The 17,320-nt window shown below is 34.5% G+C and overlaps 1 protein-coding gene across 7 annotated transcripts in view; it reads left to right on the forward strand.

Moving 5' to 3' along the window:
• The window catches only part of SPATA17 (spermatogenesis associated 17), a 233,013-nt gene that overhangs the window by 101,268 nt on the left and 114,425 nt on the right, over positions 1-17,320 (forward strand). For all 7 annotated transcript variants that reach the window (XR_009210752.1, XR_009210753.1, XM_032136510.2 and 4 more), the window contains exon 6: positions 6,431-6,554. Coding sequence is in view for 5 of the 7 variants with exons in the window: in XM_032136510.2 (XP_031992401.1) it covers positions 6,431-6,554 (124 nt within the window). In the remaining 2 variants the exon portion in view is untranslated. The remainder of the gene's footprint in view (positions 1-6,430; positions 6,555-17,320) is intronic.

Raw genomic sequence — 17,320 nt, forward strand, 5'->3', positions numbered from 1 at the left:
AGTCATGCATGCATACCTACAACTATAATGTATTGCAGAAGGTAATGGACATATTAAAGAGAAATAAAGGATTCATAACCAGTGAGATTATTACAGTTGGAACAACTAAAGATTAATTTTTGTTGAGGGGATATATGAAGCCTTCTTAGAGGAAAGAATGGAGATTTTGTGTTTTTGTTCTTGACTTAAAAAGAAGACAATATAAAAATTATAAAGATTCTGTTTTTAGTATTGTATTTTGAAATGAACAAGAAAAGCAAAAAGAATGTGTCCATCTTATTAATAATTTTCATTATGGTGAACAAAGCATTTAATGAGTATACTGAGCAAATGTTGAACTGTATATAATTGAGTCATTTATATAATATGTTACATATCATACATATTATATATTAATATATTTATTAGGATTATGAGTTTGGATTTTTTATCTTATATCACTTATGGAAATAATATAATTTTGAGCAGAGTGCTCTTTTTCCTTAAAAATATTTTATAGAAATATATTATTTTTCTCCTTTGGTACAGACATTAGACAAAATCAAGAAACAGTTTAAAAAGAAAAAAATGTAACAAGGAAAAGAAAATCTGCAATGCAAGAAAACATGAATTATTACATGATAGGAAGTAATCATTACCTTTCATTTGGGCTTGGGATTGAGCAGGATTATATACTTGTTTTTGCAGTCACTTCTCTCTAGTTCCTATCGTCATTCATAGACATAAACCTACACACTTATATGGAGACAGTAGTCTTTTAAAAATGTTTACTTATTCATTCAAATAGACATGGGCAACATAGACATAGTCTTTATTTTTACAGAGTTTGCAAGTCTAGTAGGGAAGACATATATTAAATAAATATATCCATAAATGTATGATTGTAAATTTTATTAAGTTATATGGAAGAAAAACAACATTATGATGTTTATGAGTGAAAAGAACAGTGAAAGGAGAATTCAGGTTGCTGTAAAGGAAATCCACATCAGAAAATACAATTTAAGTGAAGATCTTGAGGTAGAAATAAATGGTTTGCTAGGAAATCAAATACAGCCATTGTGACTGAAGCATAGTGATCCCAGGAGAGAGCAATATGAAGTGAGAAGGAGAGAGAAGCAGGGATCAATGCTGAAAGGCCTTGTAGGTTTGTATTGTGTGTTAGTTGTATTGTGCCAAATAGCCTTTAAGCATCTTTCAGCTTCAGTCTCTTTTATACATTAATATTGTACATTAGAATTATTTACTTGCTCAAAAAATAGCAAATGGAAAACATATTTTCAGGAAGATGGGACATTTGTGGTGGCAAATGCAAAGGTCTGTGTATTTCATGGCCACACAGAGCTACCTGGTTATGATCTTATGATGTGGTGATGAAAGAGTAGTGACAGTTCATTGAAATCATTCCAAAACAGAGGAGCTTTTTCCATTTGCGTGCTTTGGAAAACTAATATATGTAATATAAGGTTACCTCTTCAGAAAAAAAAGTCCTATTGATAGCTAAATAAAATACTGAATTTAGGCAATATGAGTATAGTATTGTGGTTAAAGGTGAAGATTTTGGAGTCAAACCCGGAATCAAATTCTAACTCCATCACTTTCTGGATGTAGGAGTTTGGGCAGAGATTTAATCTCTGTGAATATCATTTCCTTATCTGTTAAATGAGTGTAATAATATCTGCCCCACAGGACTATGAAAGTATTAAATGAGATGATATCTATGTCTTAGGCAGGAACCTCTTGAAAGCAGAACATAAATAGATGATTAAAGTGCTGATACTTTGGGTGGCTCAATACCAGCTCAATGAGGGTTAGAAAAAGGGGGTCATAGATGGAAGTGTCATAGATGGAAACGACTCTCAGATAGTGATTTGGTGCATGAGATTTACTGGGGAGCAACATTTTTAAGAGAAGGGAGGAGAGAGGTTGAGAGAGAAGTTGAATTGCATCAGGACGTCTCAGCTCTGCGATTTGGGTGGCCCTTTATATTGGTCCCAAACTGAGACAAAGGCCCTGGGCCTATGTACTCTGTCATTCCCCAGTCATTGATTGAATCCAGGCTGGGGGCAGGATAACAAAACCTATCTGGGGCAGGGCAGCTGATTTTCTCCCGTGAGATATAGTTATGAACAGCCAGCAGCCAGCACTCCTGACAGCTGGAACTTTGGGTTTGGTTCTGTAGGGAGGAATGAGGCATTATGAGCTCCTGCAGTCCTGGCCACTGCTTCACAAAGAGCCCCATAGTGATGCGACATAGCGCAGCAGATATGCTTGTTGTCTTTTTTTTTTTTTTTTTTTTGAGATAGAGTCTCGCTCTGTCACCCAGGCTGGAGGGCAGTGGTGCGATCTCGGCTCACTGCAATCTCCGCCTCCCGGGTTCAAGCAATTCTCCTGCCTCAGCCTCCTGAGTAGCTGGGATTACAGGTGCACACCACCACACCAGGCTAATTTTTTGTATTTTTAGTAGAGATGGGATTTCACTATGTTAGCCAGGCTGATCTCGAACTCGTGACCTCAGGTGATCCACCCGCCTTGGCCTCCCAAAGTGCTGGGATTATAGGTGTGAGCCACTGCACCTGGCCATGCTTGCTGTCTTTAGCCACACAGGTTGTCTTCAGGTTTGCAAGGAGAAACCACCCCTCAGAGCAGTAGGTGGAGGACAGGGAAAGGAGAAATTTATTTGCATGGTTATTTTCTGTCTCCTATTTTCCACTTATCAGGGTTTACCCCATGCCCCATGCCTCTTAGGAACCCATATTCCGTGCTCTATATTGTGGAATTTCATTCACAAAGTGCACTCTCATCAGGAGAGAGAAAGGGGGAGACCACCAAGGGAATTAGAGAAAGCATATCCAGTTGAACAGATAAAGCATGTAGCCTAATACTTGGCTCATAGTAAATGTTCAATAAATAGCTAACACTTACATAGCGCCTTACTGTGTACCAGCCACTATTTTGAGTAATTTACATTGATTAACTTATCTCATCCTCACAATAATGTAACGGAAAAGACACTAATATTAATATATTTACATTTTACAAATGAGGATATTGCAGCCCAGAGGGTAAACAGCTAGTAAGGAGCACAGCAGAGCTGTTATAACCAGGTGCCATTTGAGAGTCTGTGCTCTTGGCCAGGTGCGGTGGCTCACGCCTGTAATCCCAACACTTGGGGAAGCTAAGGCCGGTGGATTACCTGAGGTCAGGAGTTTGAGACCAGCCTGGCCAACATGGCGAAACACTATCTCTACTATAACAAAAATTAGCTGGGCGTGGTGGCATGCGCCTATAATCCCAGCTACTTGGGAGGTTGAGGCAGGAGAATTGCTTGAACCCAGGAGGCAGAGGTTGCAGTGAGCCGAGATTGTGCCACTGCACTCCAGCCTGGGTGACAGAGCAAGACTCCATCTCAAAAAAACAAAACAAAACAAAACAAAAACAGAGTCTATGCTCTTAATCACTCCAGTATATTGTGTCTGTTATTATTATTGCTATCATTATTATAATATGTAAATACTTTATTATTCCTATGAATATCATTAGCAAAATACATTCAAATATGTAAAGCTTTGCAAAAGTTTTAGTAATTTTTATCTTTATTTTAAAACTATATCAGAAAGTGTTTTATAGATATGAAAATAAGGCAGAAAGTCTTGGAACTTATTCAAGTTTCTTTATATGGTAGAAGACAGGATTATAAGATAAAGAAAATATGCATGGCTAATTTAATAAAAATATATTCGGCATAAATATATAGGAAGATGACAGCCTGGTCTGGAGTTAGAAAATATGTAAACACAGAGATTCTAATTCCATTTCTGCCATTAATTTATCTGTTAATCACAGTAGGTCATTTAATCTCTTTATGTGTTTCTGTATTTGCAAAATAGAGTAATTAGTAAAAGCTATACCATATATATCACAGGATTTTTTTTGGAGGATAGAAATGAGAAAATACATCTGAAATGTAAAAACAGAAAACAACCTATTTAAGTGTCTTAGAAGTACTGCATTTAAAAAATCTCCAGATTAAAAATATAGGTAATTTTTATAATTTTGTAGGCAATCCTAGTTAGAATGGTTTCCATCCTTTTATTTTTAATGAGATCATAATTTTTATTGCATCCTGCACACTGAGAAATATCTTCAAACTACTGCTATAGCAAAAATGTATATATCAAGAATAATTTATTTAGCAATTCCTACTTCATCATTTAACAAAGAATGTTTGACATAAATATTACTGTCTTGTTCAGTGTATCCACACACATTCAAATATTACAAGAAATCAATCTGGAACCTAAGAATTGACTTTTTTCAATAATTGGATGAATTTATTAAATTAACTACATTTGTGTTTTGAGATTACACACTTGAGTGTTTCGTGTTTTCTTTATACGCTGGAAAGTAACATTCTTTTCCATTATCTCACAGGTTTTGCTCGCTGTGCCATGCCACTCTATACATACTGTTTCTATTTTACATTTCCATATTCTGAAGATGGACTGTTTTTACTACTTAAAATAACTTACACTTTTGATTTTGTATCCAAGTTCTATGTACATCTTTGTACCTTACCCGTTCATATATGTTTTCAATTATATTAGGCCTTTCTTCTTATATAAGATCTTTTCATATTTATTAAATTATTTATAGAGCAGAAACTTCTTTATAGATTTTTTATTTTTATGATTGCTTAGAAAATTACTGTACTTATATTTAGCATAATATGAAATTGGATACATGCATTTCTGAGTAATTATCTTTATAGTGGTAGTTCTCTGGTTAATTTTTATTTTTTCCATAGTATCAATAGTAAAGATTAAAATTAATAATTTATTCACTTTTTAATGTAACATATGATTGTTATTTTTCCTAGCAAAATTTCTTATTTAGTCATATGTAACTGCCTTGAAATTTGTACTTTAAGGACAAAGAAAGGTCACCAATCCCTCTAACTCTTGGTTCTTTGTCAAAAATGGTCACAGTTAATGAGGTTTGTTTGGTACAGAACAAATTCTCAGACACAGATAGAGATCCTTTCAATGGAAACAAATTTGTTTGGCTTTACCAGGTTACTTAGCGATTAATAATAGCCTTGAGATGCAGGTCAGAGAGGTCATTGTACCAGCTTGCCAACACAATCTAAATGTGCAGCTAGCCTGGCTCTGTGGGCGCAGAAGCCCCCAAAATACTATGCATAAAGTAAAACAGGCTATTTTCTGACTCTTTTTTTCATATTAATAAGCAATTTTCAAGAGAAGGTGGCAAAATGGGGGCCATGCCATTCCAAGTAATTCATTTATTTTGCAATTTAATCTTATGTTGAAAAAAATTGCTCTGCTGCAATAGCATAGCTTGGTGATTTTTAAACGTCAGTGTGTTTCATAAGTAACCTTGTATGAAGTATTGTATTAGTAGCCTTTAACAGAAAATTGCAACAAAAATATTTCTAGACATTGAAGTGGAAAGGAGAATCTCTTTTATTTTTTGAATTTTTTTCCTCTACTTTCCTCAGATACCTTTGAGAAAAATGCTCAGATGATTTATTTAAAACATTACTTACAGAACCAGACACTAAGTTACATACCTACTTTTTAAAAAAAGTATAGTACAATTTCAAAACATTATTTTAACACAAATAGTTAAATTTTTCCTTGAAAATAAAGGATTTATTTTTCTCCATATTTGATATCATAATCTGTTTAGCAGATGTTTTCACATAGTATACTTAAAAGCTTATTTTTTGTTTATATTTCTTAGATACACATAAATAATGAAAAGTTTTGTTATTTTAATAGAATGTATTATACTTAGAAAAGACTTGCACTTTCTCACCTAATTTAACTTTTATTCGAATTATATATGTAATTGGACAAAATATCAACCTTTGAAGTGCAAGATAATATATGTAATCTTATTGGTATTATTTGAACTGTCAACTGAAGTAAACCTACAATAAATTAAGTATATGTATAAAACCTGTCACATTTTAAAAATTAGGCCATTAGTTAGTAGGCAAAATAAATGATTAGAGATTTGAAAATACAAGCCCAAAATGTAAGGGAAAACAGTAGCACAGATGCTTTCTTGGGATATTTAAGTATGTCCAAAAAAGCTAATCTTAAAGCAAAAAAACCCTGATAATTTAGTAAGACACTTACTTTGCATTTGATATGAGTATTTTCTCAGCTTTGAATTAATTATAAATATACTCATTTGATCTCAAAAACTTAATCACTGAAAAATCATATAAATGCTTTCTAAATATTGCAAAGATTCATTGTAGAAAATGCAGGTAAGATAGATTACACCACTGATTTGGATGGATATGGATGATGGTTGCCCCTCAAAAAAACTGATTTATCATCAGTGAAAGAATTAAAATGTTAACACATAGTATCATAAATAACTGCAGATGGTTTTGATGCAGGGAGGCACTGGAGGAGTTTGCAGAAATGAAAGAAAGAGAAGAGAAGAAGGCTAACCTCGAAAGGGAAGAGAAGAAAAGAGATTACCAAGCCCGAAAGATGCATTACCTCCTCAGCACAAAGCAGGTTGGTCTACCTGTCCCTGACAGCTCCTGTAAGCCACTTGGGCCCCTAGCCTGACAAAGATAAACTAGCAGGCTGAATGGGACATGACTTGTTGAAAAGATATCACAAAGACACTACTTCGAGTTCAATTTCGTGCTTCTGTGTAGGTGCGCGCAGGCACCATGACTCGTCTGTGACAGCGGCTTCATAGAGGCAGCCGCTGCGATGCTGGCAGAAAGGTCCAAGTCAGCAGTGTGATCTGCCACGGTGATAACACAACACGAAGGGCATAACCTCGCTTTCAAAACTCATTCTGAGTGGCTTATTGTTGTGTTGTGAATTGATCAAGAATTAACAAGTTATTAGGCTGAGGTTGCTTTCATGTTTTCTCTTTTAATTGAGCTAACGTTGAGCTTAAAACCATTTTTCGACCCTTTCTAAATTTTGATGGAAGTTTTCAGGTAAAGCTTTTAACAAAGTTGCTTCAGGAATTACATCTTCTTACAGAAATATAAGCATGAAATTTGGAATACTTGGACATTTATTTTACAATGCTTGCTAAAATGTCAATACCCTGGATTTTGTCCTGGTTACTAGGAAAGAATACATGGCATGTGGAATAGCCTCAAAAAGAAATATGGTTTTAAAAAAGCATGAATTTGGGGAGTGAGATGTGTTTTGTTACTAGGGAAATAGGAAACTAGCAATTTCTGGGCTTTTATTTTTTTCTCATAGATCTTCAAGTTCAGTGTTGTAGTTCTGCCCAGAGTCACATAGTTGAATGTCTCCAGGTAGGGGCAAGTCAAGTCCCAGTGGTGAAGGGTGAGTCCCAAGACCGAATGTCATCCTTAGAGGCATCTAAATTAAAAAATATATATATTAAATCCCGGGCTGGCCATCTACAGTTGGAGCGTAGATCTCCCGCATCTCTAGCCTGTGCTTGGTAGTCTAAATACCAATACTTTTTAATCATGGTGACTATCTTCATATTTACTTGGATTTGTGTAGCTGAGTTATCTTCATTTGACAGGTAAGGAAACAAACTCGGAGGTGTTACGTGGCTGAATTAGAGATACAAAGCTAGTAGAAATAGCTATGGCACTCGGCACTCTGAGGTCTCTAGACTTTAAATACTTAGGCAATAATTAAAATATACTTTTAAAAATTAAAAGTCAAAATATTTTAACTTTTCTTTATAAAATCTATAGTAGTAAAATTTTAGTTGTATAATTGAAGTGCTACATTTTTATATAGAATTTCAAATCAAAAATTCCTTTTAGCAGAAAATTTTTAACTTTAGTTATTAGTAATTTCAACTTTCATTAAACTAAGAGTACTATTAATATCCTTATTTCTTTAAATCTGGTATTTTATTTTTTACAATACAGTTGTTAATTTTAGTAACTCTGAACCATCTTTATACTCTGAATTTTTCTTAATATGAGTTCTAGTTGTGCTATGTATACTTATGATGAGTATTGTAATACAGAAAGCAATTTTTAATATAGTGAAATCATTCTTTTCTTTTTAAGAGGGAGCAAAAAAGAGTCTCACTCTGTTGCCCAGGCTGGAGTACAGTGGTGTGATCTTGGCTCACTGCAACCTACACCTCCTGGGTTCAAGCAATTCTCCTGCCTCAGCCTCCAGAGTAGCTGAGATTACAGGCACCCGCCACCATGCCAGGATAATTTTTGTATTTTAATAGAGATGGGGTTTCACCGTGTTGGTCAGGCTGGTCTTGATCTCCTGACCTCAAGTGATCCCCCCGCCTGGGCCTCCCAAAGTGCTGGGATTACAGGTGTGAGCCACCACACCTGGCCTAAAATAGTGAAATCATGTTTAACTGAACATTTGTTAATTTTGTTTTATTCAAGGTTGTTGAGATACTGAGTATCTAGTGAAATGATTTAGAAAGTCCATGAAGACTCAGTTTCTTTTACTAATAAAAATAATCTGACAGCAAATATCTATGGAGTGCTTACCATGTGCCAAACAATATTATAGAGACTTTCTATGCATTATTTCTTTAACTAATTTTATTTCATTTCATTTTTAAAATTAAGCACCTGGTTTGACAAAGAATTTTCACAAACCTGACTAAAACACTTGAATCATAGACCTTAATGGATTTTCAGATATTACCATTGTGTGTTTTAAGTATATTTGTATTAACAAATACAAGCTGTCAATGCATTTTTCTCCTTCTTTATACCATATAGGCTGCTGATAATATCAATATATGTAAATTTTACTTTAGTGATTCCTAGTCTCCAAAACTCCTTGGCATCCAATAAAATAATTATTTTTGAGGCACTATGGCAAGGTTGAAAGAACCCAAGTATTGTCATCAGACAGAGCTGAGTTGACATCCCAGCTCTCCCACTAAGGGTAATATATTAGGAGATTACCTTCAGTTTTCTAAACCTCTGCTTCCCTCTGCATTTGTGAGATACTGAAACCCACCTTGGAAGAATGTGATGAGGATTAAATGTAATGTACTTAAAACAGTGCCAGACCCTTCGAGGGCATTCAGTAAATGGTAACAATAATATTATTAGAATTTAACCACAGATAAACCTAAGGTTTTCTTAATTTTCTTCCATTAATCTTACCAACTGGAAGCATTCATTTTCTCATTTCCTTTCTTGGCTTTCCTTTAGTTATTAATAAAAAATTAGTTAGAAATTTGTATACTGGTGTCCCCCACCTCCATTTGACACTTGACTTCACAGACCTGAGGACATTACAGGTGAAATTGTATTCTCAAATCGCTTCCCTTGGAGATAAATGTTACAAAAATATCAGGGATTTTAATTTGGACCTGGCCGGTTGGTAAACTTCATCATAGTGATCTCAATATTTGATCACAGGTACATAGAGATGAAAAGACAACCCTTTGAACCTATGGAGCCACTTTGTTCCCAATGCAAACTTTTTTTGTGTGTGGTGGTAAAATAGAATACCAGTGTCATCTTAGACTCATCTGTTCATTTTGTTCAAGGGATTAGTTTTACTGACAGAATGATACTGGAAAGTTCATATGTTCTCTTCCTTATATCCCAACAGATTTGCTTTACTTAGCTTTTAATCAGTATTTTTCATCATGATATTAAAAAGTCGAATTTTAAAACATACTACAAGTCACAACTATTAATACAAACTGTCTCCATCTAAACAAAAGTATGCAACACTAAGATTTAATAAATACAATAAACATGAATCTTAACGTAAATTCATCAGTTAATCACTTCCAATAATATTTTTGAGTACCTGCCATCTAATAGTACTGTGCTAGGACTTTAGTATATATAAATATATACTACTTAATCTTTAACCACAAAAAGCGCTGAGACTAATTTCAGTCTAATGTCAATTTTTTTGTAGATGGAAATTGCCAACTTTTCACTACTGCTTATATAGGCGATCTCACTGAAATTAACAACCATTTATACTTATGATTTTGCTGATGTGCTATTTTATTTTAATAAAAAATAACATAACCTTCCTTCCTGAGCCTAAGGAAGATTCAGAGAATAAAAGACACACATTTCAATCTTAGTGTTGTTAGTAATTTTTACAGCATGTCTTGGCTACTGGGGAGAAACTAAGCTGCAGATTTTAAAATATTCCTTACTTAGTTGTTTACAAATTAGTTTCATTGCTTGTTTTAAGATTTTGATTTCAAATTGTATTTATAGATCTTTAAGTACAAATAAAAGCCAAATAAGAATTAATACTATTTATTTTAAAAGATTTGTATCAATTTTAACGTTCAATGCCTGCAGATATTTGAAAACTCTCCAAATATTCAAGTTTGAATAATTTTATAAAAAGTATATCAGGATGGGAAAAGCTTTATTGATCTGCTTAAAAGGAATAAATCTAATAGCATTTTTAGCAAAGAGATGGACATTATTTATATTGTTGATTTATGTTGGTGATTGGTGATTAGGAATGATGTTAGTATGGTTTATAGAATAGTAATTTTTACATTAAATTTTTATTGTTCTAATGGCTTACTTTAGATGAGTAGAAATAAAACATTAATTTTGACAGTGCTTCAAAAAAGATAATTTTGTAAGCCAAAATTGTATTCGTTAATTCAGATATGGATGATATAAGATTATGTGTTTTTTAATGTATTAATTTTAGGATGATTATGCTGATATATACTCATATGCTGATTGCAAAGTTTTAAAGTCAGGTTTAAGCCTATTTTTAGTATAAATTCAATGTATACCTTAAAATAGTTCCAAAAGCTATTACTAATTTTTGATGGTATTAATTATCTCATCTTTATTCAAGCAAATATGTTAGTGCTGATAGAAATTACACAAGTAAATAACTAATATTGCAATGAGTGAATTAATAGACCCCCTCAGGGTTTTATTAATTAAAAAGTTCAAGTCATATTAAAACACCTTTTGTGTATGTTTATTTCAATCAGAAAGCTGAATATGGTAACTTATTTGCATAAATAATCAATCACCATTTACTAGTAGTAATAAGGTTAATTTGTTGCTACAGACATAATAGGATTAGTCAATTATATTTCCCAGAAAATACTATTTGTTATGCACCCCATAACCTGTAAAACAGGATTGGGTTTAGCACCCTTATTAAATGAACACATCAAAAAATCTTTGTCCTTGTAAAAGTTTTATGAAAGGAAGGCTAATTTTCATTGATTTGGATAAAGTAAAATGCAAATATTGCTTCCATTTGTAAATTTAATTTATCTTTCTCTAAAGAGTGATTATTTAATAAAGTTATTTATTTTGATTCAGTAACTAGTCAAACTAAATCTAACACATATAGGACATATTTCCTTTGAAGAAAATCTCATTTGCAGATTTGTTTTATTCCAAATAAACTGACTTTCATTCCCTTGCCCTCGTTCTTGGGTAATAAATTATGTTGTCTGCTCCACCTACTGGTGGATATATGCAAAGGCCTATTGTTGGATTTATTAAAAGATGCCTGTAAAATGTTGCCAGAATTTTTGAGCATCTTCCTGGAGATTAGAAAAATTACAGATACAAATGTAAAATTCAAGATCCAAATTATAAAAGGTTACTTTGGAAATATTGGTTATTATATAGAATTATACATGGCAATAGTTATCTTATTAGTGAAAATGTTACCCTGTTTTTCATTTTAAAGTGATAATAAAAATGGTAAATAAATATAATATATACATATAACTCAGTATAACTATGTATATTTTATTTTGGTGTGGCATTTAAGAGTTTACACATATTGAAATTAAAGCTAAAGTAGAAACAAATTTACTTTGTTACACGTATATAATGGAAATAATTTTCATGTCATAATTTATACGATAGATTTTTGATGTTTTTCCTCACTCATCACTAAAGTAGTGAAAATACTACTGAAAAAACTATTTTAAGTTATTTATGATTTAAAAAGACCCTATGCTGTGATTGATACTGATAAAACTTTACTTTGAATTATATTTTTGAGGAAGCCAAAATGGTTTCAGCTACTTCTTTCCCACATCATATTAAATCATATTTGTATAGAGAAAGACTGTCTTAATTTTAAAAATTAAAGTTGGCCAGGCACGGTGGCTCACACCTGTAATTCCAGCACTTTGGGAGGCCGAGGTGGGTAGATCATGAGGTCAGGAAATCAAGACAATCCTGGCTAACACAGTGAAACCCCGTCTCTACTAAAAATACAAAAAATTAGCAAGGCATGGTGGCGGGCGCCTGTAGTCCCAGCTACTCGGGAGGCTGAGGCAGGAGAATGGCGTGAACCCGGGAGGCGGAGCTTGCAGTGAGCCGAGATCACACCATTGCATTACAGCCTGGGCGACAGAGCAAGACTCCATCTCAAAAAAAAAAAAAAAAAATTAACTTGACATACCCATAATTAATTGGTAGTCTGTTGATAAGAAAAAGTTTTATAAGACAAATTTTTTTAAAAAAAATTATTTTAATTTCCAGGATACAAATCTTATAAGGTGAAAAATATTTAAATTAGGAAAATTTTGGCCAGGTGCAGTGGCTCACGCCTGTAACCCAGCAATTCGGGAGGCCAAGGAGGGCAGATCACTTGAGGTCAGGAGTTCAAAACCAGCCTGGCCAACATGGTGAAACCCCATCTCTATTGAAAGTACAAAAAAATTAGTTGGATGTGGTGGCAGGCGCCTGTAATCCCATCTACTCGGAGGCTGAGGCAGGAGAATTGCTTGAACCCGGGAGGCAGAGGTTGCAGTGAGCCGAGATCGCGCCACTGCACTCCAGCCTGGGTGACAGAGCAAGACTCTGACTCAAAAAAAAAAACAAAACAAAACCAAACAAAACAAAAAACTGATTCTTCCAAATCACTTATTGCTTTCAACTCTATCTTTTAAGTATCATAAGTGGAGAGATCTTATGCATATCAAGTGCTCAATACGTGATTATTCACTTTTATTTTGAGATGATGAAGTCCTAGAAAAATGGCAGCCTTACCGTGTGCACCTGCCAACATGTGTGCATATGTGTGGGTATGTGTAGCTATGTGTCATATGTGTTTGTATATTTGGTATATTTGGAAAGTACCTTTGGAGAGGCTATACCATTGCCTAATGTGTGGGTATTGCATTGCACATTACATATGTGTGGGTATGTGTATCTATGTGTCATATGTCTTTGTATGTTTGGTATATTTGGAAAGTATCTTTGGAGTGATAGGGAAACTCAAGAGTAATGTTAAGATTACCTGTAATGACTTTCTGGGGCACATATTTAGACCTCTTAGTCCTTATCTCGAAACCACTTTTCTGACTTGAAAAACATTGATTTTGTTCCTTTCCAGTTTCTTAGTTGGACCTTTTTTCCCTCTTTTGTATTTCCATGATATAGAGGCAAAAAGATGTATGCCTTGATACTTATGGTTGCCAATAGTATCTCCACTGCATTGGATATTACATTTATGATCTTTGTGGTTTGATGCGACCTGATTGTGAGCATTCACATGTTCCTTGTGAACTTTTTCGGGCTTTTTTTTTTTCTGTGTGGTTTTTTTTTCTATTTTCCAAATCAGACTTTACATTAAACGATCCACGATTCTAGACTATCCCCAGTTATCCACGGTTTTGAAGTAGTTGACTCTTCTTTTTTTACTATCATCTTTCAGTTCATCATTCCAGGTGTTTTTCAAATCAGTCCCTTCATGTTTACTTCCTGAACCCTGAGCAATTTTAATAGTCTCTAAAACGGTTTTCTTTTTAAGTCTTTTGCCCTTTAACTCGGTATATTTACCACCATGAGATAAATCTTTCTAAAAGAGCATTTTTATTTCATTTATCTTTGCAGTTTGTAAGCCTCCAAAGATTCCCTGTTATCCATAGGATAAAATCCATATTTTTCAGCATAAGCGTTCAAAATTCTTTATAATCTCACTTCACTCTGCCTATTCAGTCTGATCTGCCTTTGCTCCTCAGTATGAGCATACTGATACAGTCTGACTTTATATCCTAGAGAAATTTATCATAAGATTCTCTCTCTCTCTCTCTCTCTCTCTCTCTCTCTCTCTATATATATATATATATATATATATATATATATGAGGTAGGTGACTTCTGGTGATTTGCCATGTTGTGGAAATTCAGAAGCCTCCCCTCTACCCCTCACAGAAAAGGAGAAACATGTTAACAAGCTTTTCACTAATACGTTGAATTTGACTGTTACTTTACCATTAAAGATGTATTTCTTTCTCCTATTAAATTTAGATAACTAATTTAGATTATTTTTAGAAAGGAGACCTATTAGCTTTCAGGTTGTCCTTAATGGTATATCTTAGTGAAAATTGATAGATTGTGAACAGATTCTGATAAGAATGGGAAAGAAAACTACGTTCACAGACCTGAGGCAATGCCTAGAGTATAAAGACCCAAATGGACATAAAGCTGGTAAGAAAGAGATCCAGGGATGCTGAAGGGTGTAATGCATTCATGGGATGTCTGGTGAGGAAAGTAGGTATTTACGGCACTAAAAAGAATATTAAGAGGACATGCAGAAGAAATGTATCAGTTGTGTCATTTTGCTTAGAGTCACTGCTATTTGGTGTCAATCATTAACATAGCATTCTCCAAAACCAATTCTTAATTCTTACATTCCCCGCCACTTATTTAGCAAACTTTTTCAGGAGTTGGAAAGGTCTGGTAATAAGATAGAGTTAAGGATGTATGGTTTGGGAGGTAGATTCATACGTTTTACATGAAGGATCTTATATTTGCTTGTGCTAACTTCCCAGTAGTTTGTATGAATGTTTTCATGCAGAAAAATTTAACAATAGGAACTCACACTGACAGAGATGCCACTCATCGGAATGTGCTATGGCAGCATGGGATCTTTAGGATGATCTTTCCAGCCTTCTCTTTTAGCCAATCAAAGAAATTAAGACTAGAAGATGAAGCAACCTGCACAAGATCACACAACTAGTTTGAATACATTCTGTAAAGCTGGGGCATCCTCAGTAAACCATGGTCACAATAAAAATCTGAGTTAGTCATCTACGTCTGTGGTCTACACCTGGTTCACCTAAACCCTACATGGAAGGAACTGTATCCTACCTTTATGACTGTCCAGCCATCCTTCTTTAAAGGATATGCACTGGTTTTTCATTGAATTATCTTTTTTCCCTTTCTCTGAAATGGGTTAGTACTTACAAGAAACATCAATTCTGAGTGAGTTCATGTATAAGGATAAAAACTAGGGCCTGCATATAGAAGCATAAGGAAAGCCAGAATGTAATTTAGGTATCTATGGTACCTTCTAGTGAATTGCTCAAAGCAATTTATTATATCTATTTTCAGAATATTCTATAAAGCAGAAATTATCTTTCTAGTGACTAAAATGTTGTTTGGGACTCCCTTTTTTTTCCCGTTGGACACTTGGTAGGTTTATTCTTTCAAGATTACATAGGGATCTGACCTATGATCTTTGGATCCATAGTTTAAGAGGCAGGTCCTCAAGTTTGGACATTTGTTCTTAATCCCAAGTGAACAGCTCACATCACAGAATCATCACATAATTTGTTACTATTGGCAGTCTCTGTGCAGAAAGGCCAAGGACTGAACTAGCATGGAGAATGAATTACCTATTAACTTTTACATTTTATTTCCTCCCTCTTTAACATTGTAGTTTTTATTATCCTGTAATATATGAAAGGGATGGCATTATTATCCATTGTCAGTTCTCTTTGAAGAGACAGAGTGAAGTGATTTTTAAAAAAATCTTATTGTGTTCTCAAATGAATTCCTTTTCTGCTCTTCTCCTCTTGCCATCTTTTAACTACCTCACATCTAAGAAAGAGGCAACAATTTCCGAAAGAGGCAAGAATAAATAAAAATTAATTGAAAGAGAGCCACATAGGTAGAAAAGGGCCTTAGCTCTTTCCCTTATGTATTTTTTCCTTTGAAGTGTGCAGCATTTTAGAATAAATTCTTTAGCAAAACATATTATAAACCTCCTCCTTATGTGTGACTGGGGACAGATCCATGTGTTATGGGCCTGAAGCTTACACAATTTTGGGAATACACCTTTAAGGATAAAGTATGCAAAGTTTCAAATAAAGAAGATAAGTTCATTATTTCTGTTTTCTTTAGATACAGAGTCTCGCTCTGTCACTCAGGCTGGAGTGCAGTGGCGTGATCATAGCTTGAATTCGTGGACTCAAGTGCTCTCCCACCCCAGCCTCAAGTAGCTGAGACTACAGGCAGGTGCCATCACACCTGGCTAGGTTTGTTTACATTTTTTGTAGACATAGGGTCTTGCTGTGTTGTCCAGATCGCTCTCAAACTCCTGGCCTCAAGTGATCCTCCCGCCTCAGCCTCCCAAAGTGCTGAGATTACAGGCATGAGCCACCACACCTGGCAATATTTTTTATAATGAGAAAGGAAATTATTTCAAGCACATTTCAAATTTTAATAGCCTGATAATACCCGACATCTTAAAATCTAAAAATATAGCATAGTGCTTTAATTAACTGCCTGACACAGCTCTATAGCATTTGTTTTCTATGTTTTGACTTCATACTCTTTGATTGCTTCTTTTTTGACAATAATATTGTTATACTTTCTGAAGTGAGAAGAGATGGATTATTTACCCTTTTGTTCTGACAACATTGATCTAAATTTTCATTACTATAAAAGTGTTGTATAATGCATTATGTTGGATATATTTTTGAAAGGAGAGTCTTCCATTTTATATATGAAATTATGACAATTGGATTCCCCATTTATGATTTACACATCTGAAAGTTGGAAAAATTTTTCACAGGCTAACTTTGGGCTGTGTGCATTTTAAACCTCGCTTCTCCCCCACTACTCACAGACTTCCATGGTGAGGCACTTCAGGATGTTCCTATTGCAGTGAAGCCCCTGGCCCTCCTCCTTTATTCACGGTGCCTCCTATCTACACAGTGGGTGGTAGGAATATTCCTGGGAGGTATTTCTGTTTTGGGATTGCTAACAAATATTAAGTATATGTGGAAGTGACAGAAAACCCACAAAAATATATTTAACTAAACCTAGATTAAACATGTACTCGCTCATCTTTTTCATAGCCTGATCCGAACATGCCCACAGCCACTCTCATACCACCCAACCCACGGGGAAGTGTGATAGAAGATGTCAGAGTATAAAGAGACAGTGGCATTCACTGATATCTGACTTTTGCCAGTTTCACAAAAAGCATGACCACGTGAACAAATAGCCAGGGTCCTACCCTGTGCCTTGGAAGGGGCCTATGAAAGCAAGGGGCCCCAGAGCTTAA

This window comes from Hylobates moloch, unplaced genomic scaffold (assembly GCF_009828535.3).
Source record: "Hylobates moloch isolate HMO894 unplaced genomic scaffold, HMol_V3 SCAFFOLD_18, whole genome shotgun sequence".
NCBI lineage: Eukaryota > Metazoa > Chordata > Mammalia > Primates > Hylobatidae > Hylobates > Hylobates moloch.